At 47.3% G+C, this 27,299-nt stretch overlaps 1 protein-coding gene across 3 annotated transcripts in view; it reads left to right on the top strand.

Moving 5' to 3' along the window:
* The first annotated feature begins 335 nt into the window (after nucleotides 1-335).
* Nucleotides 336-27,299, top strand: part of capn15 (calpain 15) — a 35,067-nt gene continuing 8,103 nt past the window's right edge. The window contains exons 1-8 of one of the 3 annotated variants that reach the window (XM_076986743.1): nucleotides 3,784-5,544; nucleotides 18,067-18,439; nucleotides 18,752-19,555; nucleotides 20,131-20,339; nucleotides 21,322-21,505; nucleotides 21,678-21,901; nucleotides 25,311-25,436; nucleotides 26,934-27,086. In XM_076986743.1, coding sequence (XP_076842858.1) covers nucleotides 5,369-5,544; nucleotides 18,067-18,439; nucleotides 18,752-19,555; nucleotides 20,131-20,339; nucleotides 21,322-21,505; nucleotides 21,678-21,901; nucleotides 25,311-25,436; nucleotides 26,934-27,086 — 2,249 coding nt within the window. In that variant the 5' untranslated portion in view covers nucleotides 3,784-5,368. Of the gene's footprint in view, nucleotides 578-3,783; nucleotides 5,545-18,066; nucleotides 19,556-20,130; nucleotides 20,340-21,321; nucleotides 21,506-21,677; nucleotides 21,902-25,310; nucleotides 25,437-26,933; nucleotides 27,087-27,299 lie in introns of those variants that run through there. The other 2 variants (XM_076986742.1, XM_076986741.1) reach the window with 2 other exon arrangements.

The raw sequence follows: 27,299 nt of genomic DNA, 5'->3' as shown, positions 1-27,299 counted from the left end.
AATAATAAGAGGTGAAGAAAAGGTGAAAATGTAATTCGCATGTGCAGTAATAGCGCCGAGGGAAGCAGATTCAACGTGTTCTGTATTAGTGGACTATTAATCCAGACCAGCACAAAACCTCCTTGATGAGTGGATATACGTTTGTTTTATATGGGTATACACTACACCTGATTGTACACTCCCACACTATGTTCACCTGTTCTACGTACAATTTCTCACAAACACGTTGTGAGCGATAAATTAGACCTCTTGGGCTCCAGATTATGTGGAGGTTTCTCCACTCTGGATTAACTCCTAGTCCCACGACCTCGCAGAATAACTCCTGCCGTGGCTGTCAAGCACATCCGGGTGTTCGCGTAAGCACGCCGAGTGCATTCTGGGAAATGACGTTCAAAATTCATATTCTTCAAGGCAATTTGCGAACAATGATGCCGAGCGCAGCTGGTTTCTGGGGATGATTTGCGCAGGCAGCGGTCGGCTCTTTCTGTTTCGCTCCGTGTCGCCTCCTTCCTGGGCTGTCTGAGGTAACGAGCGAGATTAATCCCGACTCGACACGGCGCAAAGAAATAAACTAAAAGTAAGTATTCCACTAAAGCCCGAACGACACGACACCAACCGGCGGGACGGGCGGTAATATACGTGATGAGTGTTGGTTTGAGCGCACTGTTTTGGAGGACATTTGGGAATAAGTTGTTTATTTTCGGAAGACGGGGAGAAAAGTTAACCGGGTCCTGAGAGACGCCGCGCTCGCGCTTCCCGCGCCGACACTCGGGTAGGTCGCGCGACTCGCCGCGTTAACGCGGACCGAACGAGAAAGGGACTGTTATCATTTTACTCCGTCCATGAAGAAGTGGAATATGTTAGTCGCTGTTTTATTTTCCTGTTCATCTCGTCTGTCACCTGTTTGTTTGTTGACAGTGTGTGCTTGTAAACAGCTGCTACTTTTTCTTAGGAGTTACAGAACATCTTAAGTGAAGTCTGTGTGTTGTCCCTGATATCCCTTAAGTGAAGAGTCTGTGTGTTGTCCCTGATATCCCTTAAGTGAAGAGTCTGTGTGTTGTCCCTGATATCCCTTAAGTGAAGAGTCTTTGTGTTGTCCCTGATATCCCTTAAGTGAAGAGTCTTTGTGTTGTCCCTGATATCCCTTAAGTGAAGAGTCTTTGTGTTGTCCCTGATATCCCTTAAGTGAAGAGTCTTTGTGTTGTCCCTTATATCCCTTAAGTGAAGAGTCTTTGTGTTGTCCCTGATATCCCTTAAGTGAAGAGTCTTTGTGTTGTCCCTTATATCCCTTAAGTGAAGAGTCTTTGTGTTGTCCCTTATATCCCTTAAGTGAAGAGTCTTTGTGTTGTCCCCGATATCCCTTAAGTGAAGAGTCTTTGTGTCCTGTAAACCTTGAAACTTGTTTAATTGTCTTACGCTCTGGGTGTGTTGAACTTTGTCTCATTGATCTCCGTGATTCCGAGCGGAAGTGAATCTTGAGATTTTATTTTCCTGTTCATCTTGTCTATCACCTGTTTGTTTGTTGACAGTGTGTGCTTGTAAACAGCTACTACTTTTTCTTAGGAGTTACAGAACATCTTAAGTGAAGAGTCTTTGTGTTGTCCCTTATATCCCTTAAGTGAAGAGTCTGTGTGTTGTCCCTTAATCCCTTAAGTGAAGAGTCTGTGTGTTGTCCCTTATATCCCTTAAGTGAAGAGTCTTTGTGTTGTCCCTTATATCCCTTAAGTGAAGAGTCTTTGTGTTGTCCCTGATATCCCTTAAGTGAAGAGTCTGTGTGTTGTCCCTGATATCCCTTAAGTGAAGAGTCTGTGTGTTGTCCCTGATATCCCTTAAGTGAAGAGTCTTTGTGTTGTCCCTGATATCCCTTAAGTGAAGAGTCTGTGTGTTGTCCCTGATATCCCTTAAGTGAAGAGTCTTTGTGTTGTCCCTGATATCCCTTAAGTGAAGAGTCTTTGTGTTGTCCCTTATATCCCTTAAGTGAAGAGTCTTTGTGTTGTCCCTGATATCCCTTAAGTGAAGAGTCTGTGTGTTGTCCCTGATATCCCTTAAGTGAAGAGTCTTTGTGTTGTCCCTGATATCCCTTAAGTGAAGAGTCTTTGTGTTGTCCCTGATATCCCTTAAGTGAAGAGTCTGTGTTGTCCCTTATATCCCTTTAAGTGAAGAGTCTTTGTGTCCTGTAAACCTTGAAACTTGTTTAATTGTCTTACGCTTTGGGTGTGTTGCATTTTGTCTCATTGATCTCCGTGATTCCAAGCGGAAGTGAATCTTGAGATTTCGCAATTTTGCGTACAACTGCTGTATTCTGCTGTCCGGTAGTGATGTGTGTGTCGTTGGCGCTGTTTCTCAGGCATGAACAGCTGGAGTGTGAGGGGCAATTAGACTGCGGTTACAAAGCGCGTGTGTTGGGAAAGACAAAGAGTGTGTGAGGGCCTAACGTATGTGTGTCCGTATGCAAATCCGACCGCTGTGAAGCCCATTGTTGGTTTGGGATACATGTGATCGTCCAGTACACACACACACACACACACACACACACACTCCTTTTAGCCCTCGTCTTCTTCTCCCATAGGGTTGAACAGGTGTTACAGACCAGTTTGTGTGAGTGTCTGTGTGTGTGAGTAGATGTCTGTCATTGTAGAGACAAGAGGAGTGTCTCTCTCACACACACACACACACACACACACACACACACACACACACACACACACACACACAGTTTGACTTGGTGGCACCTGTTCCTCAGTAACACCTGCCACAGACATGATTCAGACAGAAAAAAGCGGGTTGAAGCAGACTTGTATGGCAAGCAGCTATGTGTGTGTGTGTGTGTGTGTGTGTGTGTGTGTGTGTGTGTGTGTGTGTGTGTGTGTGTGTGCGCGCGCGCACGTGTGGGTGTGGGTGTCTCTTGGACTCAGGGCTGTGTTAGTGTCTGGGGTGTGTTTGTTAGTCTCCAGGGTATGTGTTAGTCTCTGGGGTGTGTGTGTGTGTGTGTGTGTGTGCATGCATGCATGCATGTTGAAAAGACTGAGCTCTTGAAAGGCCTGTTGGGTCAGGTCTGTGGTATTGGTTCATAGCATTACCAAATTCTGTGTGTGTGTGTGTGTGTGTGTGTGTGTGTGTGTGTGTGTGTGTGTGTGAGAAAATGAAAGGGGGGGGGGGGTGGTTAGAGTGTGATTTATGCTTGACTGTGTATGTCAACAATGTAGAGAGTTACATCAATGGCCCATAGCTTGCTGTGACCAGTGATGGGCAGTGTGTGAGTGAGAGAGATATGATGTTGGTGTCTTTTGTGTCTGCTCTGTGTTCAGTATCGGAGCAGTAACTACAGTGACTGCTGTATCTAGCGCCTCTCTGCGTCCTACTGTTGTGGTCAGAGCTCACGGTGGGTCTCTCCAGAGTCAACCGTGTGTGGCGTTTGTAGTGTGTTTCTGTTTAACCCGTAAGATCTTCAATGTTACTAGGCTGTTTATAAACGGCACCTTAGTGCTACCACACTTTTAAACATCTTCTGGCTCTGCTGTCGTCCTGCCACAAAACAAACCTGTCCTAAAATATAAAACCCCCGGAGCCCAGAAACCCCAGGTTTACAGAGGGAGAGTGAGAGAGTACATCACACTGCAGGCACGGTCACCCTCTGTTTCTTCACTCCGTGGTCCTCACTCCAGAAGAGGAGCAGAGTCCCACGTGTGCACCCTGAATGAGGAGAGTGTTAGGAAGCAGCTTCTTGAGTTTCCTGAACGGAGCCCTGTTCTCCGCTGGACGACAGAGTGAGCTTCTGCGCATGCGCACTGCTGACTCGCAGGAATACTCGGCGAAAGGAGAGCTAGAGAGAGAGAGAGAGAGAGAGAGAGAGAGAGAGAGAAGACTTCAGAGGGGAAAACAGGAACGGTCACACGCAGTGAAAGACGGTCTCTGCATAAACACACACACACACACACGCTGGTGCAGTTATGCGGTGTGTCGGTGGGTTTGGAGCGACCTACATGCAGGATGAACATTAACGGAGCATTAACGGAGTATTAACGGAGTATTACCGGAACTAACGGATCTGTTGTGGAAGTATGAACACGGCGCGACGGACGGGACCGGTCCTGCCCAGAAGAACAGCGTCCACGGCACCGGGAGAGGCTCGTGTGGTACCGGGCGGGTTTGAAGCAGGCAGACACCGACACGTTTTCCGCGACAGCTGAGGCGGCTCGGCCCGGTGTGGAGGTCCGGTCCAGTCCTGCGGTGTGTGTGGAGGTCCGGGCTCGTCCTGTAGTTCGTAAATGGTCGGCTCGCAGCACGGGACGACCGGGCGGAACCCGAGTGCGTCCCCGGGGAGATGATCCGTGCAGGAGCGCGGGGCCTCCACCATGACACGGGCTCATCCGAGCCGCACAGCGCCCGTTATTCACGCCGACCCGCCGCACTGGCGTTGGGTTTATATACCGCCCGCGGTACCGATCCGAGTGTGAGCCTCGATCCTCGCGAATCACGCCGGTCAGAACCTCCCGTGATAACCGTGTAGCCACCGGGACTACCGGGGCTGCACCGGGCGACTCTACGGTCTCACACGCGGGACTAGGACGGTACCGGAGACGTGGATTACCGCGGTGCGATACAGCGCTGCTGACCGAGTGAACTGCGGTAATACCGGCACATGTAGTGAAGATAACGAGGTATTTCAACACAATGCGCCAATCTGGTCCATTTAGTGTCTCCACTGTCCCGGTCAGAGAGGGACACCCTGTCCTCTAGAGTCCTCATACACATTTAGTCTCCGTGTGTTTCTTTCACACACACACACACACACACACACTGGACGTGATGTGTCGTTAATCCCCGGGCAGCTGCAGTGAGATGAGCTGTTTGCATGCCGTCAGAGATCAGGTTGAGTAGACTACTGTACTGGGGAAGACGCTTCACAACCCAAACGGACACGCTTCAGAGACACCGACGGCCTCCGCTCGAACACGGCGCCCTGTGTTTTGTGGTGAAGCCCTTTCACTCTGAGCAGGCCACCCTCAGACGAAGAGTCCTCCCAGCGTGGAGGCCGTCCAGCCCAGTGCCTGCTCCAAACGGGAATAGTCAAATAAGGAGAGGACTTCAGCATCACAGAATTCTGGGAAACGTCCCGTGTGAACCGCAGCTGAAGGGGGTGAGCTGGAGACATTTAACCTGCCGTCTCTCCGAGTCTCTTCGCAGGAGTCATGCACGGACACGCCACTCTGTAGTGTGTGTGTGTGTGTGCGGTGTGAGCAGAGATGTGTGTATAAATGGGAACTGCTAATCCGGGCGGACTGAGGAGAGGTTTGGAAACACGTGACACGTGAGCAGGACCGGCGGGGTGGGACGCGTGTGGCCCAGTTTTGGCGTCGTCGTGGCGATGGGGAGTTCTGCGTCGTCGTTGACAGCGGAAACAGATTCGGACCATGGGTTTGGCAGCACACCGTACCCTGCAGCGCCCCCTGTGGGCTGGTTACGAAACAGCCACAGCAGCCCGGTGTGGGGGACCACCTTCATCACCCGCCAGCATCACCCTGTAGCACACAGAGAGCGAAGGTATCTCTCTCACACACACACACACACACACACACACACGACACTAATGCACACGTCTCAGACGCAACACACACCCACCAGACTAACACACGGCCCCTCACTATAGTATGTAAGGAGGGACGGTAGCCCACACACACTTGTGTGCACACTCACTGACACACTGTTCCACAGAGGTGGATGGTGTGATGGAGAAGGTCACTCAGAACGTCAGCTGCTCTGACTACTCCAGACATCTGGTGCTAGAGATCCTGTTTACCTGCTGTTGAGCCTGAGCTCCAGTAGTGTGGCTGTGTTCAGTCTTCATCACACACACACGGTCAAAACCACACACTATAGCACACACAGGTATATCTCTCACACACACCACAGAGAGTACAGGTAACCCATGTATGGTTTAGCACATCTAACCTCCACTAGCAACACATTCTTTACTTTTTGTCCACAGTGAGCTTCCTCATTGGGCCTCCTCTCATTGGGCCTCCTCTCATTGGGCCTCCTCTCATTGGGCCTCCTCTCATTGGGCCTCCTCTCATTGGCCCTCCTCTCATTGGCCCTCCTCTCATTGGCCCTCCTCTCATTGGCCCTCCTCTCATTGGTCGTCCTCTCATTGGTCGTCCTCTCATTGGTCGTCCTCTCATTGGTCGTCCTCTCACTGGTCCTCCTCTCATTGGTCCTCCTCTCATTGGTCCTCCTCTCATTGGTCCTCCTCTCATTGGTCCTCCTCTCATTGGCCCTCCTCTCATTGGCCCTCCTCTCATTGGCCCTCCTCTCATTGGCCCTCCTCTCACTGGCCCTCCTCTCATTGGCCCATCACTGCATGCTAGACATTAATAGCTACCAAATCTGAAAGATTCCCAGCTGCGAGTGGTTTGTGATTGGTGTTTTTGAAATCCAGTCAGACTATGACATAATCCAGTCATATTGTGACATAATCCTTTATGAACTGTCTGGATGTGTTTGGTTCAGGCAGGATCCAGACGAGTGTGGTGCTGTTGGGTTCTGTTTCCCTCGTGTTTGTTCTTCTCCACGTGTCTTTAGCAGTCCGGTGAGGTTTGTGTGTATAGCAGCTGTGCTAATGTGTTAGCTTCTCACCAGTAGTTATTGTGCAGAAAGCTTAAACAGCAGGTGTGAACAACCAGGGAGGTTGGAAATATGTGTTAAAAATTAACCTTCTGAATGAATAATAAATTCTGAACTCTGTTCCAACTGAATCTCACATCCTCCATTTAGCCATGTTGCAATAACATTAAAGAGTAGCCACATGTGTTAGAACATGCTAGCAGGGTGGAGATCTCCACATGTGTTAGAGCATGCTAGCAGGGTGGAGATCTTGTATTTAAACATGCTAGCAGGGTGGAGATCTCCATGCATTTGTGGTTTGGGTTTTGTTAGCTTCTCCTAGCGCTAGCACTTAAGACAAAGTTCTGTTTAAAAACATCCCTCAACTCACAGTACCAAGAATTATACCACAATAGAACCTTGGGACTGTGTGTGTGTGTGTGTGTGTGTGTGTGTGTGTGTGTGTGTGTGTGTGTGTGTGTGTGTGTGTAGGTGTGTGTAGGTGTGTAGGTGTGTATGTGTGTATGTGTGTATGTGTGTAGGTGTGTAGGTGTGTATGTGTGTATGTGTGTAGGTGTGTAGGTGTGCGTGTGTGTGTGCGTGTGCGTGTGTGTGTTTGAGTGTGTGTGTGTGTGTGTGTAGGTGTGGGGGTGTGTGTGTGTGTGTGTGTGTGTGTGAGCTGTAGTTCAGAGGGCAGGTGATCTAGGGTGTTGGAGGAGGAAGCGTGTTGTATTGCTGAGTCATGGGCTACGGTGGCCTGGTGGTGTGTTGATGATCTTATATGAAGAGACTGAAAACTTGAACATATGAATAAATAATATACTGCACCAGTTTAGCTTAAAGTGTGTGTGTTGAAGAAAAGTCCTGTGTCGCCTCAGTACAGCTGTCCTTTGGAGTTGTGTGTGTGTGTGTGTGTGTGTGTGTGTGTGTATCTAGTCTAGAACAGGATGTTCCTTAAAGCTGCGCTGTTAAAGCCATGGTCCCTCCAGTCTGTGATACACTCCTGTATTTATTTTTCCTTCACTGACACACCTGGGCAGGGATGCTGTGTGGCCATCCATTATCTGCCTTAGGCATGCTGGGAAATGGAGTTCATTGTCTGCCATAAACATGCTGGGTACTGGAGTCTGGCGGGTCTTGCTGATCTTTCCTGGTGAATTTTCTCTTTGGTGTGACATCACACGTTAAACTCCTGTTGAACATTAGTCAGTAAACCTCTGTAACCAGGAAAAAATGTCAACCTTGCGAAGTCAGTTATGTGAACCATATCAGCAGGAATATAAAGGTGTCCAGGAGATGACACAGGTGTGTCTGTCCCTGCCGTGAAGAGGCTCTAGACCACCATGCAGACACTGAGCAAACGCTGTTTGGGGGAGCTGTAGACAGCTTGATCAACCAGACAGCGTTAGAGGTGAACTGCTTTTTCATGATGGACCCTGAAGTGTGTGTGTTCCTACTATGTTCTAATCTCCCCCGGTACTGTAGAGAAATGTTTTTTCTTGTTATCAGAATGATTGTGCATGTTTGTGTATGTGTGTGTATTTTTGGTAGTGTCTTATAGTTTGTGGAATTGTGTATTTTTGGGGGTGTCTCACTCTCTGTAGAGTTGTGTATTTTTGCTGGTGTCTCACTCTCTGTAGAGTTGTGTATTTTTGCTGGTGTCTCACTCTCTGTAGAGTTGTGTATTTTTGCTGGTGTCTCACTCTCTGTAGAGTTGTGAATTTTTGCTGGTGTCTCACTCTGTAGAGTTGTGTATTTTTGGGGGTGTCTCACTCTCTGTAGAGTTGTGTATTTTTGGGGGTGTCTCACTCTCTGTAGAGTTGTGTATTTTTGGGGGTGTCTCACTCTCTGTACAGTTGTGTATTTTTGCTGGTGTCTCACTCTCTGTAGAGTTGTGTATTTTTGCTGGTGTCTCACTCTCTGTAGAGTTGTGTATTTTTGCTGGTGTCTCACTCTCTGTAGAGTTGTGTATTTTTGCTGGTGTCTCACTCTCTGTAGAGTTGTGTATTTTTGCTGGTGTCTCACTCTCTGTAGAGTTGTGTATTTTTGCTGGTGTCTCACTCTCTGTAGAGTTGTGTATTTTTGCTGGTGTCTTACTCTGTAGAGTTGTGTATTTTGCTGGTGTCTCACTCTCTGTAGAGTTGTGTATTTTTGCTGGTGTCTCACTCTCTGTAGAGTTGTGTATTTTTGCTGGTGTCTCACTCTCTGTAGAGTTGTGTATTTTTGCTGGTGTCTCACTCTCTGTAGAGTTGTGTATTTTTGGGGGTGTCTCACTCTCTGTAGAGTTGTGTATTTTTGCTGGTGTCTCACTCTCTGTAGAGTTGTGTATTTTTGCTGGTGTCTCACTCTCTGTAGAGTTGTGTATTTTTGCTGGTGTCTCACTCTCTGTAGAGTTGTGTATTTTTGCTGGTGTCTCACTCTCTGTAGAGTTGTGTATTTTTGCTAGTGTCTCTCTCTGTAGAGTTGTGTATTTTTGCTGGTGTCTCACTCTCTGTAGAGTTGTGTATTTTTGCTAGTGTCTCACTCTGTAGAGTTGTGTATTTTTGCTGGTGTCTCACTCTCTGTAGAGTTGTGTATTTTTGCTGGTGTCTCACTCTCTGTAGAGTTGTGTATTTTTGGGGGTGTCTCACTCTCTGTAGAGTTGTGTATTTTTGCTGGTGTCTCACTCTCTGTAGAGTTGTGTATTTTTGCTGGTGTCTCACTCTCTGTAGAGTTGTGTATTTTTGCTGGTGTCTCACTCTCTGTAGAGTTGTGAATTTTTGCTGGTGTCTCACTCTGTAGAGTTGTGTATTTTTGGGGGTGTCTCACTCTCTGTAGAGTTGTGTATTTTTGGGGGTGTCTCACTCTCTGTAGAGTTGTGTATTTTTGGGGGTGTCTCACTCTCTGTAGAGTTGTGTATTTTTGCTGGTGTCTCACTCTCTGTAGAGTTGTGTATTTTTGCTGGTGTCTCACTCTCTGTAGAGTTGTGTATTTTGCTGGTGTCTCACTCTCTGTAGAGTTGTGTATTTTGCTGGTGTCTTATAGTCTCTCTATGGAGCTGCTGGTATTTGTCCCCATAGCAACAAGCTTTGGTCTCCTCCACCAATCACAATCTAGCAGCCAGCTCAGTGTAAATTCTCTCTCTCTCTCTTTCTCTCTCTCTCTCTCTCTCTCTCTCTCTCTCTCTCTCTCTCTCTCTCTCGCTCTCTCGCTCTCTCTCATACACACATACATAGAGGCCTTGATGAGTTTAGCAAGGTTATTCAGACCTTAGTGGTAACAGCATGAAATATAGAGACTGTGTGTGTGCATTTGTGCTTGTGTGCATGCATGTGTATCTCTTCAACTCTGTGTGTGTGTGTGTGTGTGTGTGTGTGTGTGTGTGTGTGTGTGTGTGTGTGTGAATGTCTCAGACTAGCGTGTGTAATTCTCAGATCCTTCCCTGAGCTCATTGAGTATTGCAAGTGTTCAGGTAACCCTGACCTTGACCCTGACCTTTACCCTGACTCTGACCTTCACACCTTGAATATGTTTAACCTCATGTGTCTATACAAGAGGAAGACACACAGCTGCATCCTTGTATCTAGTATTGCTATAGAGCACTGCTGCAGTAAAGGTTAAAGGTCAAATAAAAGGATGACTAACTTGGTGTCGTCCATGTTTGTAGTCCACTGCTGTATTTTAAACTGAAGCCTGATCTGTTTCTTCCTTCCTGAACATGTCTGACCTCCCCTCTGCGTTAACTTCCCTTTACACACACACACACATACACACACACACACACACCCTGTCCTGCTCTCTCCTGGGCCCCCTCTCTCAATTCAGTCCAGGTAAATAAAAGACTACCAGCTACAGTAATGTGAACTAAACCTGACGAGTGCCATGAGTAACAAAATAAAATAAAAAGTGACCATGTTATAATTAAATAGATCAAACTATTAGAAAGTAGCGTAAATAGCATAACATAATGTGATTAGGGCTGGGTATTGATTCAAATTCCAAGAATCGATCCGATTCCGATTCTGAAGATTAGGAATCGATTTTTTTTCGATTTAATCCGATTTAATCGATCCGATTCGATCCAATTCGGGGTTTAGTGTCATTAAAAATGTATTTGAGCTGTTTCCTGACTGTGTACAGAAGCAACATGTTAAAACTAGTATTATATCGATATTAATCAGCAAATAGTTACTGGTAGTTGGTAGTTACTGATGGCTGGAAGACTGGTGAAAAGGGTCATAAAATCTACCTTCAAGAAAGGTAATCCAGGACAATAAACAGAGGACATCTTTGAGGTGTCTATATCTGCAACAGTGGGCTCCTACTGGGACACTAACCAGTGCATTATTATTATGATTGAAATAATTAAGAATTCACCCAAAAGCTGTTGCTACCAAATGCATTTTTATTTTTAAAGTGCTCACACTTAATAAACTGAAAGTATAAAATGTAAACGTGTATTTTTCTTTAAAGTGAGAATATAAGAACAGAACTCTCACGTTACGGTCCCCGACCCCTCCGTTTTGGGCGTGTTAACATCGTCTGCGTCCAATCGTCTACGTCGGTGTATCTCCGTGGGTGCGGGTGCGTCTTGTGATAGTCCTCACCTGTGGCTCGTCTCGTAATCACGTGGGGTTGATGTGGTTTGTCTATTTAATTTGCGCTCGCGCAGCGTCCTGTGCTCGTTGTTGTTTGAGTCACACATGTTCTATGTAAACGTGTTTTATGTGCGCTGTCTGCGCTTTGGTAAATGTAATAAACGTAACGATTTGGAAAGTGCAAAGGATTCTGTCTCGTCCATCGCCTTGCGCCCAACGTTACAAGAACATTTTAAACTTTTTTTAAACTGTAAAAACACTGGGTAAACGGTCAGTGACACGGACTAACTGTAAATAGTCACTGACACTGGATAAACTGTCCTTCTGTTTTTAGATTTCCGATTTGACTATCGTCATTACCGGCACTGTCCGACGCCAAGTCGTTTTACAGTTAGTTAGACCGAGCACGCCTGCGTGAATTCAGTGACGAGGCGGGGGTAAAAGTTCACTAAAAAATCGATCTTTGGACGTACGAATCGATAATCAGATCGTCATATGCGAATCGATTCTGAATCGGAAAATTGATTTTTTTCAACACAGGCCTAGTTGTGATGTACAGTGAGAGGTGTGGTGTGTATGTAGTGATTGTGATGTACAGTGAGAGGTGTGGTGTCTATGTAATGATTGTGATGTACAGTGAGGTGTGGTGTGTATGTAGCGGTTGTGATGTACAGTGAGAGGTGTGGTGTGTGTATGTAGCGGTTGTGATGTACAGTGAGAGGTGTGGTGTGTGTAGCGGTTGTGATGTACAGTGAGAGGTGTGGTGTGTATGTAACGATTGTGATGTACAGTGAGAGGTGTGGTGTGTATGTAGTGATTGTGATGTACAGTGAGAGGTGTGGTGTGTATGTAGTGATTGTGATGTACAGTGAGATGTGTGGTGTGTATGTAGTGATTGTGATGTACAGTGAGATGTGTGGTGTGTATGTAACGGTTGTGATATACAGTGAGATGTGTGGTGTGTATGTAGTGATTGTGATGTACAGTGAGATGTGTGGTGTGTATGTAACGGTTGTGATGTACAGTGAGAGGTGTTGTGTGTATGTAGCGATTGTGATGTACAGTGAGAGGTGTGGTGTGTATGTAGTGATTGTGATGTACAGTGAGAGGTGTGGTGTGTATGTAGTGATTGTGATGTACAGTGAGAGGTGTGGTGTGTATGTAGTGATTGTGATGTACAGTGAGAGGTGTGGTGTGTATGTAATGATTGTGATGTACAGTGAGAGGTGTGGTGTGTATGTAGCGATTGTGATGTACAGTGAGAGGTGTGGTGTGTATGTAATGATTGTGATGTACAGTGAGAGGTGTGGTGTGTATGTAGCGATTGTGATGTACAGTGAGAGGTGTGGTGTGTATGTAACGATTGTGATGTACAGTGAGAGGTGTGGTGTGTATGTAGTGATTGTGATGTACAGTGAGAGGTGTGGTGTGTATGTAATGACTGTGATGTACAGTGAGAGGTGTGGTGTGTATGTAATGATTGTGATGTACAGTGAGAGGTGTGGTGTGTATGTAGTGATTGTGATGTACAGTGAGAGGTGTGGTGTGTATGTAGTGATTGTGATGTACAGTGAGAGGTGTGGTGTGTATGTAACGGTTGTGATGTACAGTGAGAGGTGTGGTGTGTATGTAACGATTGTGATGTACAGTGAGAGGTGTTGTGTGTATGTAGCGATTGTGATGTACAGTGAGAGGTGTGGTGTGTATGTAATGATTGTGATGTACAGTGAGAGGTGTGGTGTGTATGTAGTGATAGTGATGTACAGTGAGGGGTGTGGTGTGTATGTAATGATTGTGATGTACAGTGAGGGGTGTGGTGTGTATGTAGTGATTGTGATGTACAGTGAGGTGTGGTGTGTATGTAATGATTGTGATGTACAGTGAGAGGTGTGGTGTGTATGTAATGATTGTGATGTACAGTGAGGTGTGGTGTGTATGTAACAGTTGTGATGTACAGTGAGAGGTGTGGTGTGTATGTAGTGATTGTGATGTACAGTGAGGTGTGGTGTGTATGTAACAGTTGTGATGTACAGTGAGAGGTGTGGTGTGTATGTAGTGATTGTGATGTACAGTGAGAGGTGTGGTGTGTATGTAGTGATTGTGATGTACAGTGAGAGGTGTGGTGTGTATGTAGTGATTGTGATGTACAGTGAGAGGTGTGGTGTGTATGTAGTGATTGTGATGTACAGTGAGAGGTGTGGTGTGTATGTAACGGTTGTGATGTACAGTGAGAGGTGTGGTGTGTATGTAACGGTTGTGATGTACAGTGAGAGGTGTTGTGTGTATGTAGCGATTGTGATGTACAGTGAGAGGTGTGGTGTGTATGTAGTGATAGTGATGTACAGTGAGGTGTGGTGTGTATGTAATGATTGTGATGTACAGTGAGAGGTGTGGTGTGTATGTAATGATTGTGATGTACAGTGAGAGGTGTGGTGTGTATGTAGTGATTGTGATGTACAGTGAGGGGTGTGGTGTGTATGTAGTGATTGTGATGTACAGTGAGGGGTGTGGTGTGTATGTAGTGATTGTGATGTACAGTGAGAGGTGTGGTGTGTATGTAACAATTGTGATGTACAGTGAGAGGTGTGGTGTGTATGTAGTGATTGTGATGTACAGTGAGAGGTGTGTGTATGTAGTGATTGTGATGTACAGTGAGAGGTGTGGTGTGTATGTAGCATGTGTTACTGGGGGAGAATTCAAAATTTGTGAGTATATTCTTTAATTTTAATGTGAATTTTTGCCGTATATGTGACAGTGAAGGAGGAGGTGCTCTTCTGTCTCCACCTCACTGGTCTCTCAGAGATAGTCCTCTCTGTCTGTGTCTACCTCACTGGTCTCTCAGAGATAGTCCTCTCTGTCTGTGTCTACCTCACTGGTCTCTCAGAGATAGTCCTCTCTGTCTGTGTCTACCTCACTGGTCTCTCAGAGATAGTCCTCTCTGTCTGTGTCTACCTCACTGGTCTCTCAGAGATAGTCCTCTCTGTCTGTGTCTACCTCACTGGTCTCTCAGAGATAGTCCTCTCTGTCTGTGTCTACCTCACTGGTCTCTCAGAGATAGTCCTCTCTGTCTGTGTCTACCTCACTGGTCTCTCAGAGATAGTCCTCTCTGTCTGTCTCCATATCACTGGTCTCTCAGAGATAGTCCTCTCTGTCTGTGTCTACCTCACTGGTCTCTCAGAGATAGTCCTCTCTGTCTGTGTCTACCTCACTGGTCTCTCAGAGATAGTCCTCTCTGTCTGTCTCCATATCACTGGTCTCTCACTGACACATAATCTTCTCTCTCTGAACAGCTGGGAGTGTTTTTGTCTGCTTGTTTCTACATCCGGACTGTGGTGCCTGACCCTGTACTGTCTCAGGGCCCGATAGGTTTGTAGTTTAGACTGTTGTCGTTGTCCCAGTGATCCAGACTTCTTTGTGTTGGTTGATAATTCGGTAACTCTGATTGGTCAGCAGTGCTGGACTGAGGCTGCAGTGTCTTAGCGGTCAGTAGGTACGTTAGTGTCAGTACCAGCTGATGGAGACAAATGGGTTTAAGGAGTCAGTAGGTCAGTTAATCTAGGGTTGGGTGGTAGGGTTGTGGTTGGGGTTAGGGTTGGTTTTAGAGTTTGGTGTTTGGGTGTTGGGGTTGGTTTTAGAGTTTGGTGTTTGGGTGTTGGGGTTGGTTTTAGAGTTTGGTGTTTGGGTGTTGGGGTTGGTTTTAGAGCTTGGTGTTTGGGTGTTGGGGTTGGTTTTAGAGTTTGGTGTTTGGGTGTTGGGGTTGGTTTTAGAGTTTGGTGTTGGAGTGTTGGGGTTGGTTTTAGAGTTTGGTGTTGGGGTTAGGGTTGGTTTTAGAGTTTGGTGTTTGGGTGTTGGGGTTGGTTTTAGAGTTTGGTGTTTGGGTGTTGGGGTTGGTTTTAGAGTTTGGTGTTGGGGTGTTGGGGTTAGGGTTGGTTTTAGAGTTTGGTGTTGGGGTGTTGGGGTTGGTTTTAGAGTTTGGTGTTGGGGTGTTGGGGTTAGGGTTAGTTTTAGAGTTTGGTGTTGGGGTGTTGGGGTTAGGGTTAGTTTTAGAGTTTGGTGTTTGGGTGTTGGGGTTAGGGTTGGTTTTAGAGTTTGGTGTTGGGGTTAGGGTTGGTTTTAGAGTTTGGTGTTTGGGTGTTGGGGTTGGTTTTAGAGTTTGGTGTTGGGGTTAGGGTTGGTTTTAGAGTTTGGTGTTTGGGTGTTGGGGTGTTAGGGTTGGTTTTAGAGTTTGGTGTTGGGGTTGGTTTTAGAGTTTGGTGTTTGGGTGTTAGGGTTGGTTTTAGAGTTTGGTGTTTGGGTGTTGGGGTGTTGGGGTTGGTTTTAGAGTTTGGTGTTGGGGTTAGGGTTGGTTTTAGAGTTTGGTGTTGGGGTGTTGGGGTTGGTTTTAGAGTTTGGTGTTGGGGTTAGGGTTGGTTTTAGAGTTTGGTGTTGGGGTGTTAGGGTTGGTTTTAGAGTTTGGTGTTGGGGTGTTGGGGTTGGTTTTAGAGTTTGGTGTTTGGGTGTTGGGGTTGGTTTTAGAGTTTGGTTTTGGGGTGTTGGGGTTAGGGTTGGTTTTAGAGTTTGGTGTTTGGGTGTTGGGGTTGGTTTTAGAGTTTGGTGTTTGGGTGTTGGGGTTAGGGTTGGTTTTAGAGTTTGGTGTTGGGGTGTTGGGGTTAGGGTTGGTTTTAGAGTTTGGTGTTGGGGTGTTGGGGTTAGGGTTGGTTTTAGAGTTTGGTGTTGGGGTGTTGGGGTTAGGGTTGGTTTTAGAGTTTGGTGTTTGGGTGTTGGGGTTGGTTTTAGAGTTTGGTGTTTGGGTGTTGGGGTTAGGGTTGGTTTTAGAGTTTGGTGTTGGGGTGTTGGGGTTAGGGTTGGTTTTAGAGTTTGGTGTTGGGGTGTTGGGGTTGGTTTTAGAGTTTGGTGTTTGGGTGTTGGGGTTAGGGTTGGTTTTAGAGTTTGGTGTTGGGGTGTTGGGGTTAGGGTTGGTTTTAGAGTTTGGTGTTTGGGTGTTAGGGTTGGTTTTAGAGTTTGGTGTTTGGGTGTTGGGGTTGGTTTTAGAGTTTGGTGTTGGGGTGTTGGGGTTGGTTTTAGAGTTTGGTGTTGGGGTGTTGGGGTGTTGGGGTTGGTTTTAGAGTTTGGTGTTGGGGTGTTGGGGTTGGTTTTAGAGTTTGGTGTTGGGGTGTTGGGGTTGGTTTTAGAGTTTGGTGTTTGGGTGTTGGGGTGTTGGGGTTGGTTTTAGAGTTTGGTGTTGGGGTGTTGGGGTTGGTTTTAGAGTTTGGTGTTTGGGTGTTGGGGTTGGTTTTAGAGTTTGGTGTTGGTTGGAATTGGTCCCCGATTCAGTGCTGAATTCTTGCATTTTAAATGCTTCATACTATTTGTTGAACGCTTGTCCCAGTGTAGTCATGGTTACCTTATGTTTGATAGGTACAATGACACTATCAGACATTTCACATCAAATCTGAACTGGGATCAGTTGTGTGTGCGATGGTTCTGATTGAACTGAAAGCTTTGAGCTTTTTTTCATTTAGTGCACTCACTCCCAGGTCCAAGTTTCCTGAGGTGATCATAATGACTGGCGTAGGGTTCGGCTCTGTTTCTTAGAGAGAACGGTGTCTGTACCGGAGATCTGGCTTTAATCTGCAAGATTAGAGTTCGGGATTTGTCCAGATTGACAGAAGCGCTCCATCAATCCATCAACTCCAACTGCTGCAGTAGCCCCTGTGCTGTGGTAGACTCTCTCTCTCTCTCTCTCTCTATCTATCTATCTATCTATCTATCTATCTATCTATCTATCTATCTATCTATCTATCTATCTATCTCTATCTATCTATCTCTATCTATCTATCTATCTATCTATCTATCTATCTATCTATCTATCTATCTATCTATCTATCTATCTATCTATCTATCTATCTATCTATCTATCTATCTCCTTCTATCCATGTGAGACTGGTATATATCTCACATTTTCATGGCATGCCAGTGGCTAATGGTCTACATCACACACCACACACACTACATTATTTATGAACAGCAGCCTTTCAGTGAACTGGAGGGATATCAGTAATGACACACACACACACACACACACTGTGTGAACCTCTCCTAACACACACACACAAACACACAAACGGTGTCGACTGGAATCAGAGCCAGTTCTGATGTCATTACCGACTGGGACCTGCTCTCGAAATACCTCGTTGTGTGTGTGTGTGTGTGTGTGTGTGTGTGTGTGTGTGTGTGTGTGTGTGTGTGTGTGTGTGTGTGTGTGTGTGTGTGTGTGTGTGTGTGTGTGTGTGTGTGTGTGTGTGTGTGTGAGTGAGTGTGTGTGCTGGATGCAGGGATGTAGCATCTCCACAAACACCTTTTGAATGGTGTAGTCGTTGTATCAGTAGGTTTGGAGGTTCATGTTACTCTGAGCCAGATTCATTTCATGCCCCTTTTATACCAGACAGCTTCAGTGCCCTGTGATCAGGAGTTAGTAACCTGAGTGAGCAAACTGTGTGAACCTCTCCTAACACACACACACACACACACACACACACACACACACACTGTGTGAACCTCTCCTAACACACACACACACACACACACACACACACACACACACACACACTATGTGACCTCTTCTAACACACACATACATACACACACACTGTATGAACCTCTCCTAACACACACACACACACACTGTGTGAACCTCTCCTAACACACACACACACACTGTGAACCTCTCCTAACACATACAAACACTGTGTGAACCTCTCCTAACACACACACACACTGTGTGATTACCCAGCACAGCACACTTCACCCCTCTCTCTCTCTCTCTCCCTCTCTCCCTCTCTCTGTCTCTCTCTCTCACCCCCACCCTGTCCTCACTCACCTTCGCCCTGTTCTGTTTCTCTCTCAGTCATTCTCACTCTCCTGGGTCAATGGCAGAAGTGGTTCGTAGTTCAGAGTGGTCGTGTGGTCGCTGTACGTTCCTGAATCCAGGAGGTTCTCCACGCTGCTCCATCTGTGAGGCGCCGCGTCAGAAGCCCGACCTCAACCGCATCCTTCGCCTCAGCAGTGCCGAAGAAGTCCGCTGGACCTGCCCACGCTGCACTCTGACCAATCACCACGCCGCAGGGGCATGTTCTGTCTGTGGAGCCACTCCCACCGTCCCCAACGGGCCCGTCCCACCCCCAAAGCCCCCGCCCACAACCTCAGACCCCCCCTCCGGCTCGGAGCCCGGCGGCCCGCGGGCCAGCGAGGAGTCTCGGCCGGCGGAGACTAACGGTGAGGTGAGTGTGGGCGGAGACCAGGTGTGTGGGTGGGCGTGTCCTCGCTGCACGCTGCTCAACACCCCCGTGGCGATGTCCTGCTCGGCGTGCGGGGGCCCACGCAAGCTGTCCCTGCCCAAGATCCCTCCAGAGGCCCTGGTGGTGCCGGACGTTCGCACGCCTGTGTCCGGGTTTCCCACGGCGACCGCGGGACCGTCTGCCCCCCTGCTCATCGACCTCACAGAGGAAGCTCCGCCTTCAGCCCCTTCTGAGACTCCGTCTCCGCCTCCTAACTCCACCCCCTTCCTGCCCCCCTCCTTCTCTTCTCTGCAGAACAATCCTGTGCCTCGCAGCCGACGGGAAGTACCGCCCCCTGGCCGGCCCCCAAATCCCACGGCTCCGGCTACGCCTCCCCCGACAGGCCCCTCCCCCAAACCCAAGCCCCTCCCTGCCACAGAGCAATCCTACGCAATCAAACGCCTCAGTGTACTGGAGGAGGAGGAGCCTAACCACCCGGCAGCACCGGTCACGTCCCCGCCCTCGTGGAAGTGTCCCGGTTGCTCCGCCCCCTCCGTGCCGTCCGTGTCGTCCGCGGGCCGCTGCGATGCCTGCCGGGGGTCACGACCGGGGGCGGGGTCGGGGGCGGGGTCAGGGGCGGGGTCGGGCGGCGATGTCATCGACGTTCTGGGTGAGTCTGTGCGCTTCACGCCGGCGTCGCCCTCCAGCCCGGACTTCACCTCGTGGGCGTGTTCTAAGTGCACGCTGCGGAACCCCACGGGGGCGGGGCACTGCACGGCCTGCGGTTCCTCCAAGCTGCTCGGCTTCTCCGAGCCGTCCGGCTGCTCCGCCTGCTCCCGCAAACAGCCGCCCGCGCAGAACCTGACGCAGTCCCGCGGGCCGGCGGGGGCGGGGCCGGAGAAGGGGCCGTCCCAGTGGGCGTGTCCGGCGTGCACGCTGCTGAACGAGGGGCGTAAGAAGCACTGCGCGGCGTGTCACACGGCCCAGCGGTACGCCTGCACGCGGAGGGCCGCCACGGGGCTACGACGACGGGAGAGCGTTCACGTGGAACAACGCAGACGCACGGACGAGGGAGAGGCCAAGGAACTGTGGGAGAACATCGTCAGCTTCTGTAGAGAGGTGTGTGGGGGTGGGGGAGGGGTGTGTGGGGGTGGGGGAGGGGGGGGGGGTTGTGGGGGGGTGTGGGTGTGAGTAAACTTACAAAATCAGCAAGGGATCAAATAATTATTTCCTCCACTGTATGTGTGTATGCAGTTTTCTCATTCACTCTTCGCTGTGTTTTCTCTCCATTTGATCTCTCTGTCTCTGTCTCTGTCTCTCTCTCTCTCTCTCTCTGTTTCTCTGTGTCTCTGGTCTGAGGCTGTCAAAAGTATATTTTTAGAAGTTATAGTAGGAATTATACAGCCCATTTAGGCAAAAATAATCCCAGCTCCCTCTCATTCTCACACACGCGCATCCACATACACACACACTCACACACGCGCGCACACACACACACACACGCACACACTTATATACACACACACACACACACACACACACACACACGCATGCACTAGGCATCAGTATTACAGAATCAAAAAATTATCTCAGGAAGCCTCGGCTCCCTCAATCATTCTGTGTGTGTGTGTGGTGTGTGTGTGTGCGTGTGTGGTGTGTGTGTGTGCGTGTGTGTGGGCATGTCTGTCTTGCAGAACGCAGTGAACTTTGTGGACGACAGCTTTCCTCCTGGTCCCAAATCAGTCGGCTTCCCTGAGAGTGACAGTGTCCAACAGCGAATCAAAAAGTGGCTCCGCCCACATGAAATTAACTGCAATAACTTTAAGGACCGCGGGGTGAAGTGGTCAGTGTTCCGAACACCGCGCCCATCTGATATACTGCAGGGTCTTCTGGGAAATTGCTGGTAAGAGAGAGGTGTGTGTGTCCAGTGTGTTTGTGGCTGTGAACTGTGAGTCTCCCCCTGAACTTTCCATCATTCATCAGAGAACAGAGACAGAATGAAAATGAGACGTTCAGAGACAGAAATACAACGAGTGTGTGAAGGTTCTTGTGGTGGGCCAGAGCAGTGACCATTGTGTTGAACATCTCTCCAGTGTGTGCTTGGTTTTGCAGGAATCAGAAGTTCTTGCCAGCAATACCACACTTAGACACACACACACACACACACACACACACACACACACACACACACACACTCACTCACTTTAGTAGTACAGCTCAGAAAGAGACAGACAGGCAGATGGGGTGAAGTTTTTGTGTCTTGAACTGTATGTGTGTGTGTGTGTGTGTGTGTGTGTGTGTGTGTGTGTGTGTGTGTGTGTGTGTGTGTGTGTGTGTGTGTGTGTGTGTGTGTCTGATCGAGTTGATATGACCACCAATGTGGCCAGGTCAGTTGTCACGTATAATCCAGCTTAACAGGTTTAACCAGTATTGCTGATAACTAGTTACCTGCAGTATCATCGTGAACAGAAAGTAGACATTAGTAATCGCAGTAGCAATTTGCACTTTACATCCAGGTCGTGACTAATCAAGCAGAAGCTGATGTAATGGAGATCCAGTGTTATCTTAGTCTCTCATTTGCATGCGCATGTGTGTGTGTGTGTGTGCACGCGGTTTGTGTGTTTGGTTGTGTGTGTGTGTGTGTGTGTTTGGTTGTGTGTGTGTGTTTGGTTGTGTGTGTGTGTTTGGTTGTGTGTGTGTGTTTGGTGTTTGTGTGTGTTTGTGTGTGTTTGTGTGTGTGTGTGTGTGTTTGGTTGGTTGTTTGTGTGTGTGTTTGGTTGGTTGTTTGTGTGTGTTTGTTTGTGTGTGTTTGTGTGTTTGTGTGTGTGTGTGTGTGTGTGTGTGTGTGTGTGTGTGTGTGTGTGTGTGTGTGTGTGTGTGTGTAGGTTCCTCAGTGCACTGGCGGTGCTAGCGGAGCGTCCTGAGTTGGTGGAGCGTGTGATGATAACTCGCTCCATGTGTTCTGAGGGAGCGTACCAGGTGCGTCTGTGTAAGGACGGAACATGGACCACCGTGCTGGTGGACGACATGCTGCCCTGTGATGAGTACGGCTACCTGCTCTTCTCACAGGTGTGTGTGTGTGTGTGTGTGTGTGTGTGTGTGTGTGTGTGTGTGTGCGTGCGTGCGTGTGCGTGTGCGCGCGTGTGTGTGTGTGAGTATGTTAAATTTAAATGACATTACACCGAGTGTTGTTAAAGTGTGGGCGTGTCCACTCGTGGCCACACCCCCTCCCCGTCTGCAGGCCCAGAGGAGACAGCTGTGGGTGGCTCTGATTGAGAAGGCCCTGGCCAAGCTGCACGGCTCCTACTTCGCCCTGCAGGCGGGTCGAGCCATCGAGGGCTTGGCCACACTCACCGGCGCCCCCTGTGAGAGCGTCATGCTGCAGGTCAGCTCCACCAACCCACGTGAGGAGCCCATTGACACAGACCTCATCTGGGCCAAGATGCTCAGCTCCAAAGAGGCAGGGTAGGGTGTCCCCCCACACACACTTTCACACACACACACACATATATGTACATACACACACACACACACACTCTCACACATATGTACATACACACACGCATACACACAGACATGTACATATACACAGACACGTACATATACACACACATATGTACATACACACACACACAATTGTACATATAAACACACATACACACACACACATGTACATATATGTACACGTACATATGTACAATGAGTAAAATAAGTATTTGAACACCCTGTGACTGCAAGTTCTCCCATTTAGAAATCATGGAGCGGTCTGAAATTTTCATCATAGGTGCATGTTCACTGTGAGAGACATAATCTAAAAAAATCCTGAAATCAGTGTTTTTTTTTTTCATTATTTATTTGTGTGTTACTACTGCAAATAAGTATTTGAAGACCTGCCAATCAGCAAAAAGGCCCTCAAAGACCTGTTAGTCCGTCTCTAAAAAGTTCACCTCCACTCCACTTATTGTTCTAAATTAGAAGCACCTGTTTGAGGTTGTTAGCTGCATAAAGACACCTGTCCACCCACATAATCAGTACGACTCCAACTACTAACATGGTTAAGACCAAACAGCTGTCCACAGACACCAGAGACCATACTGCAGACCTCCACAATGCTGGAAAGGGATATAGGAAAATTGCCAAGCAGCTTGGTGAAAATAGATTGTTGGAGCAATTATTATAAAATGAAAGAAGCTAAACATGACGGTCAATCTCCCTTGGACTGGACAAGATCTCACCTCGTGGTGTAGCAGTGATCCTAAGAAAGGTGAGGAACCAGCCCAGAACTACACAGGAGGAGCTGCTCAATGACCTGAAGAGAGCTGGCACCACTGTTTCCAAGGTTACTGTGGGTAATACACTAAGACGTCATAGTTTAAAGTCATGTATGGCACAGAAGGTTCCCCTGCTTAAATCAGCACACGTCCAGGCCCATCTTAAATTCACCCATGACCATTTAGATGATCCAGATGAGTCATGGGAGAAAGTTCTGTGGTCAGATGAGACCTAAATAGAACTTATTGGTCTTAATTCCACCCGCTGTGTTTGGAGGACAAAGAATGATGAGTACCGTCCCAAAAACACCATCCCTACTGTGAATCATGGGGGTGGAGGAATGCTTTGGGGGTGTTTTTCTGCACTGTATTAAGGAGAGGATGACCGTGTATTGTGAGATTCTAGGGAACAACCTCCTGAAAATTCAGACCCCTCCATGATTTCTAAGTAAGAGAACTTGCAAAGTCACAAGGTGTTCAAATACACATTTTCCTCACTGTGTGTGTGTGTGTGTGTGTGTGTGTGTGTGTGTGTGTGTGTAATATATATATATATATATATATATATATATATATATATATATATATATATATATATATGTACATATGTGTACACATTTTCATTTACATTTTTGGCATTTAGCAGACACTCTTATTAGAGGTGTGCCAAAAAATCGATTCATATATCAAAAATCGATTCTCATTTACTACGATTCAGAATCGATTTTAAATGTCCCAAAATCGATTCTAAGTCGTCGTGGTGAAGTCTCGCGTTACGTAATTACAAAATTAAGCGAGACTTTACGCAGCAGATTCTGGGACACACTCATGTGCGGAAAAGTTTCAAAACAAATATAGAGAAGGGTGGACCCAAGTGCCGGCTCGCAAGAGCAAGACGTTTGATACTTGTCAAATGTATTAGCGAGAGGGAAACGCGCACAGCGACCCAGACCGAACAAACAAAACAACACGGAAGACTCAACTCGCAGAAGAATAGAAACAAAAACCATGAGGGCACGGAGTAAATAGCAAATACAACGCGTGGAAAATAACACTCAACCGCAGAGAGACAGGAGAAAGAAGCAAAATAACAACAGTAACTAAAAAACAGCGCGGATAAATGCAATGCGAAAACGAAACCAAGGACGCCAGCAGAAGTAACTGGCAAAAAATGCCGCAGCAAAATAAAACCCTTCCCAAAAATAAAGGCAAAACGGATAGGAAGAAATACAGGATTGGGAAAACTTGAGATGAGTCAGGAAGCGACACAGGAGATAGATACTCGAAAAAGTAAAGAGAAAGCATAACAGAGAGAGGTGGCGAGACACCATTAAACGAGAAGCAACCACAGAGAAAGCAGGGACCACGCTGTGTACGGTTACGCCGGTGGAACTGCATCCAAGCCAGCCCTGAGAGCTTGCAAAATGAAGCTAAAGAATTTTGGTAACACAACAAAAAGCATTTTATTTTACCAAAGCACATTATTTTTGTTAATTAAATGTGAAAGACACTTTATTTTCTGTATTTGTCATTCTGTCTTGCAAAGCAGACTGTAGTAGATCATGTAGATTTTATAGACTGAAGCAGAAATTTTTATAAATCAAATCGTTTTTTAAATTGGAATCGAATCGAATCGTGAGATAGTAAACGATTCCCACCCCTAGCTCTTATTCAGAGCAACTTACAAAGTGCTTTGCATCTGATCACACACACACACACACACACACACACACACACACACACACACGTACATTCACACACACATGCATATAGATTAATCCATCTGTGCAGTCAGAACACACACACACACTAGTGATTACTAGGGGGCTGTGGATCACACGTGCCCAGTGCGGTGGGCAGCCCTAGCCCGGCGCCCAGTTGGGGTTAGGTGCCTTGCTCAGGGGCACCTCAGTCATGGCCTGTCTGGGAATCGAACCCACGACCCTCCGGTCACAAGACCAGTTCCCTAACCGCCAGGCCATGACTGCCCCATTTACACTTCTATTTATGATTTACACTTCTCTTATGTTCAGTATTGTTAACTGACAAGGCAATCTTACTTGACAGCATTTTCCCACACCTAAAACACAGTACTACACACACACACACACACACACACACACACACACACACACACACATCCCTGTACACATAATTGCTTAGTTAGGAAATCACTTCTCATGAACACAGTTGTGTCTGAGGTGAAGACGCCTTCATTACTGTGCTACATGTTCCATGTTTACAAGAGGATCACAGAGTAAACAAAAGAAGCTCTTGCACTGATCTACGGGGGGTTGAGAACCACGGCGACCATACTCTGGGTTTCCAGCCCATAATATCTGCATGACCGTTGTTCTCTGGGTTGCTTTGAGCTTTCATTTTAGCACTGTCCTGATTCCTTCTACCACTGTCCTACTTTCTTCCCCCCCAGGGGTGTGTGTGTGTGTGTGTGTGTGTGCGTGCGTGCGTGCGTGTGTGCGTGTGTGTGTGTGTGTGTGTGTGTGCGTGCGTGCGTGCGTGCGTGTCTATCTGTCTGTCTGTCTGTCTGTGTATTTTGAATGCTTTTTATAAAGCGATACATGGATCTTTTCCTATCGTTTCAGTTTCCTCATGGGGGCGTCGTGTGGGGGCGGGAACATGAAGGTGGACGATGCTGTTTATGAGTCTCTAGGGCTCCGCCCACGCCACGCCTACTCCATACTGGATGTCCGGGACGTACAAGGCTACAGGTATGAGCCCCACCTAATCACTGAGGTAGTACAGTAGTACGCCCACTACTAACCACTGATACAGTACAGTACTACGCCCAGTACTAATCACTGAGGTAGTACAGTACTACGCCCACTACTAATCACTGAGGTAGTACAGTACTACGCCCACTACTAATCACTGATACAGTACAGTACTACGCCCACTACTAATCACTGATACAGTACAGTACTTCACCCACTACTAATCACTGAGGTAGTACAGTATTACGCCCACTACTAATCACTGAGGTAGTACAGTACTACGCCCACTACTAATCACTGAGGTAGTACAGTACTACGCCCACTACTAATCACTGAGGTAGTATAGTACTACGCCCACTACTAATCACTGAGGTAGTATAGTACTACGCCCACTACTAATCACTGATACAGTACAGTACTACGCCCACTACTAGTCACTGAGACAGTACAGTACTACGCCCACTACTAATCACTGAGACAGTATAGTACTACGCCCACTACTAATCACTGATACAGTACAGTACTTCACCCACTACTAATCACTGAGGTAGTACAGTACTACGCCCACTACTAATCACTGAGGTAGTACAGTACTACGCCCACTACTAATCACTGAGACAGTACAGTACTTCACCCACTACTAATCACTGAGACAGTACAGTACTACGCCCACTACTAGTCACTGAGACAGTACAGTACTACGCCCACTACTAGTCACTGAGACAGTACAGTACTATGCCCACTACTAATCACTGAGACAGTACAGTACTATGCCCACTACTAATCACTGAGGTAGTACAGTACTACGCCCACTACTAATCACTGAGACAGTACAGTACTTCACCCACTACTAATCACTGAGACAGTACAGTACTACGCCCACTACTAGTCACTGATACAGTACAGTACTACGCCCACTACTAATCACTGATACAGTACAGTAGTACGCCCACTACTAATCACTGAGGTAGTACAGTACTACGCCCACTACTAATCACTGATACAGTACAGTAGTTCACCCACTACTAATCACTGAGACAGTACAGTACTACGCCCACTAATAATCACTGAGGTAGTACAGTACTACGCCCACTAATAATCACTGAGGTAGTACAGTACTACGCCCACTACTAATCACTGAGGTAGTACAGTACTACGCCCACTACTAATCACTGAGACAGTACAGTACTACGCCCACTAATAATCACTGAGGCAGTACAGTACTACGCCCACTAATAATCACTGAGGTAGTACAGTACTACGCCCACTACTAATCACTGAGGTAGTACAGTACTACGCCCACTACTAATCACTGAGACAGTACAGTACTACGCCCACTACTAATCACTGAGGTAGTACAGTACTACGCCCACTACTAATCACTGAGACAGTACAGTACTACGCCCACTACTAATCACTGAGACAGTACAATATTACACCCACTACTAATCACTGTTCTAGAAGGTTCTTTTATTGGCTTTGTCTGTTTTCCAGGCTTCTCCGTCTGCGGAACCCATGGGGGCGGTTCTCGTGGAACGGCCCCTGGTCGGACGAGTGGTCTGATTGGCCGCAGCACCTACGCCACGAACTTATGGCTCACGGTAGCAGCGAAGGTGTTTTCTGGATGGAGTACGGAGACTTCATCAAGTCAGTCACTTATCAATACCTACCAATACCTGATCATACCTATCAATACCTACCAATACCTGATCATACCTATCAATACCTACCAATACCTGATCATACCTATCGAACAGTACATAACTGGAAATGTCATCAGTATTTATATTTGCAATTGTCAAGATACAAGTTAACACACATTCTCAGTGACTAGTAACATGAGATTGTTGGAATGAGTTT

This window comes from Brachyhypopomus gauderio, unplaced genomic scaffold (assembly GCF_052324685.1).
Source record: "Brachyhypopomus gauderio isolate BG-103 unplaced genomic scaffold, BGAUD_0.2 sc49, whole genome shotgun sequence".
NCBI classification, from domain to species: Eukaryota; Metazoa; Chordata; class Actinopteri; order Gymnotiformes; family Hypopomidae; genus Brachyhypopomus; species Brachyhypopomus gauderio.
The sequence above is the reverse complement of the archived record's forward strand: the minus strand, read 5'-3'. Positions and strand labels throughout refer to the sequence as shown.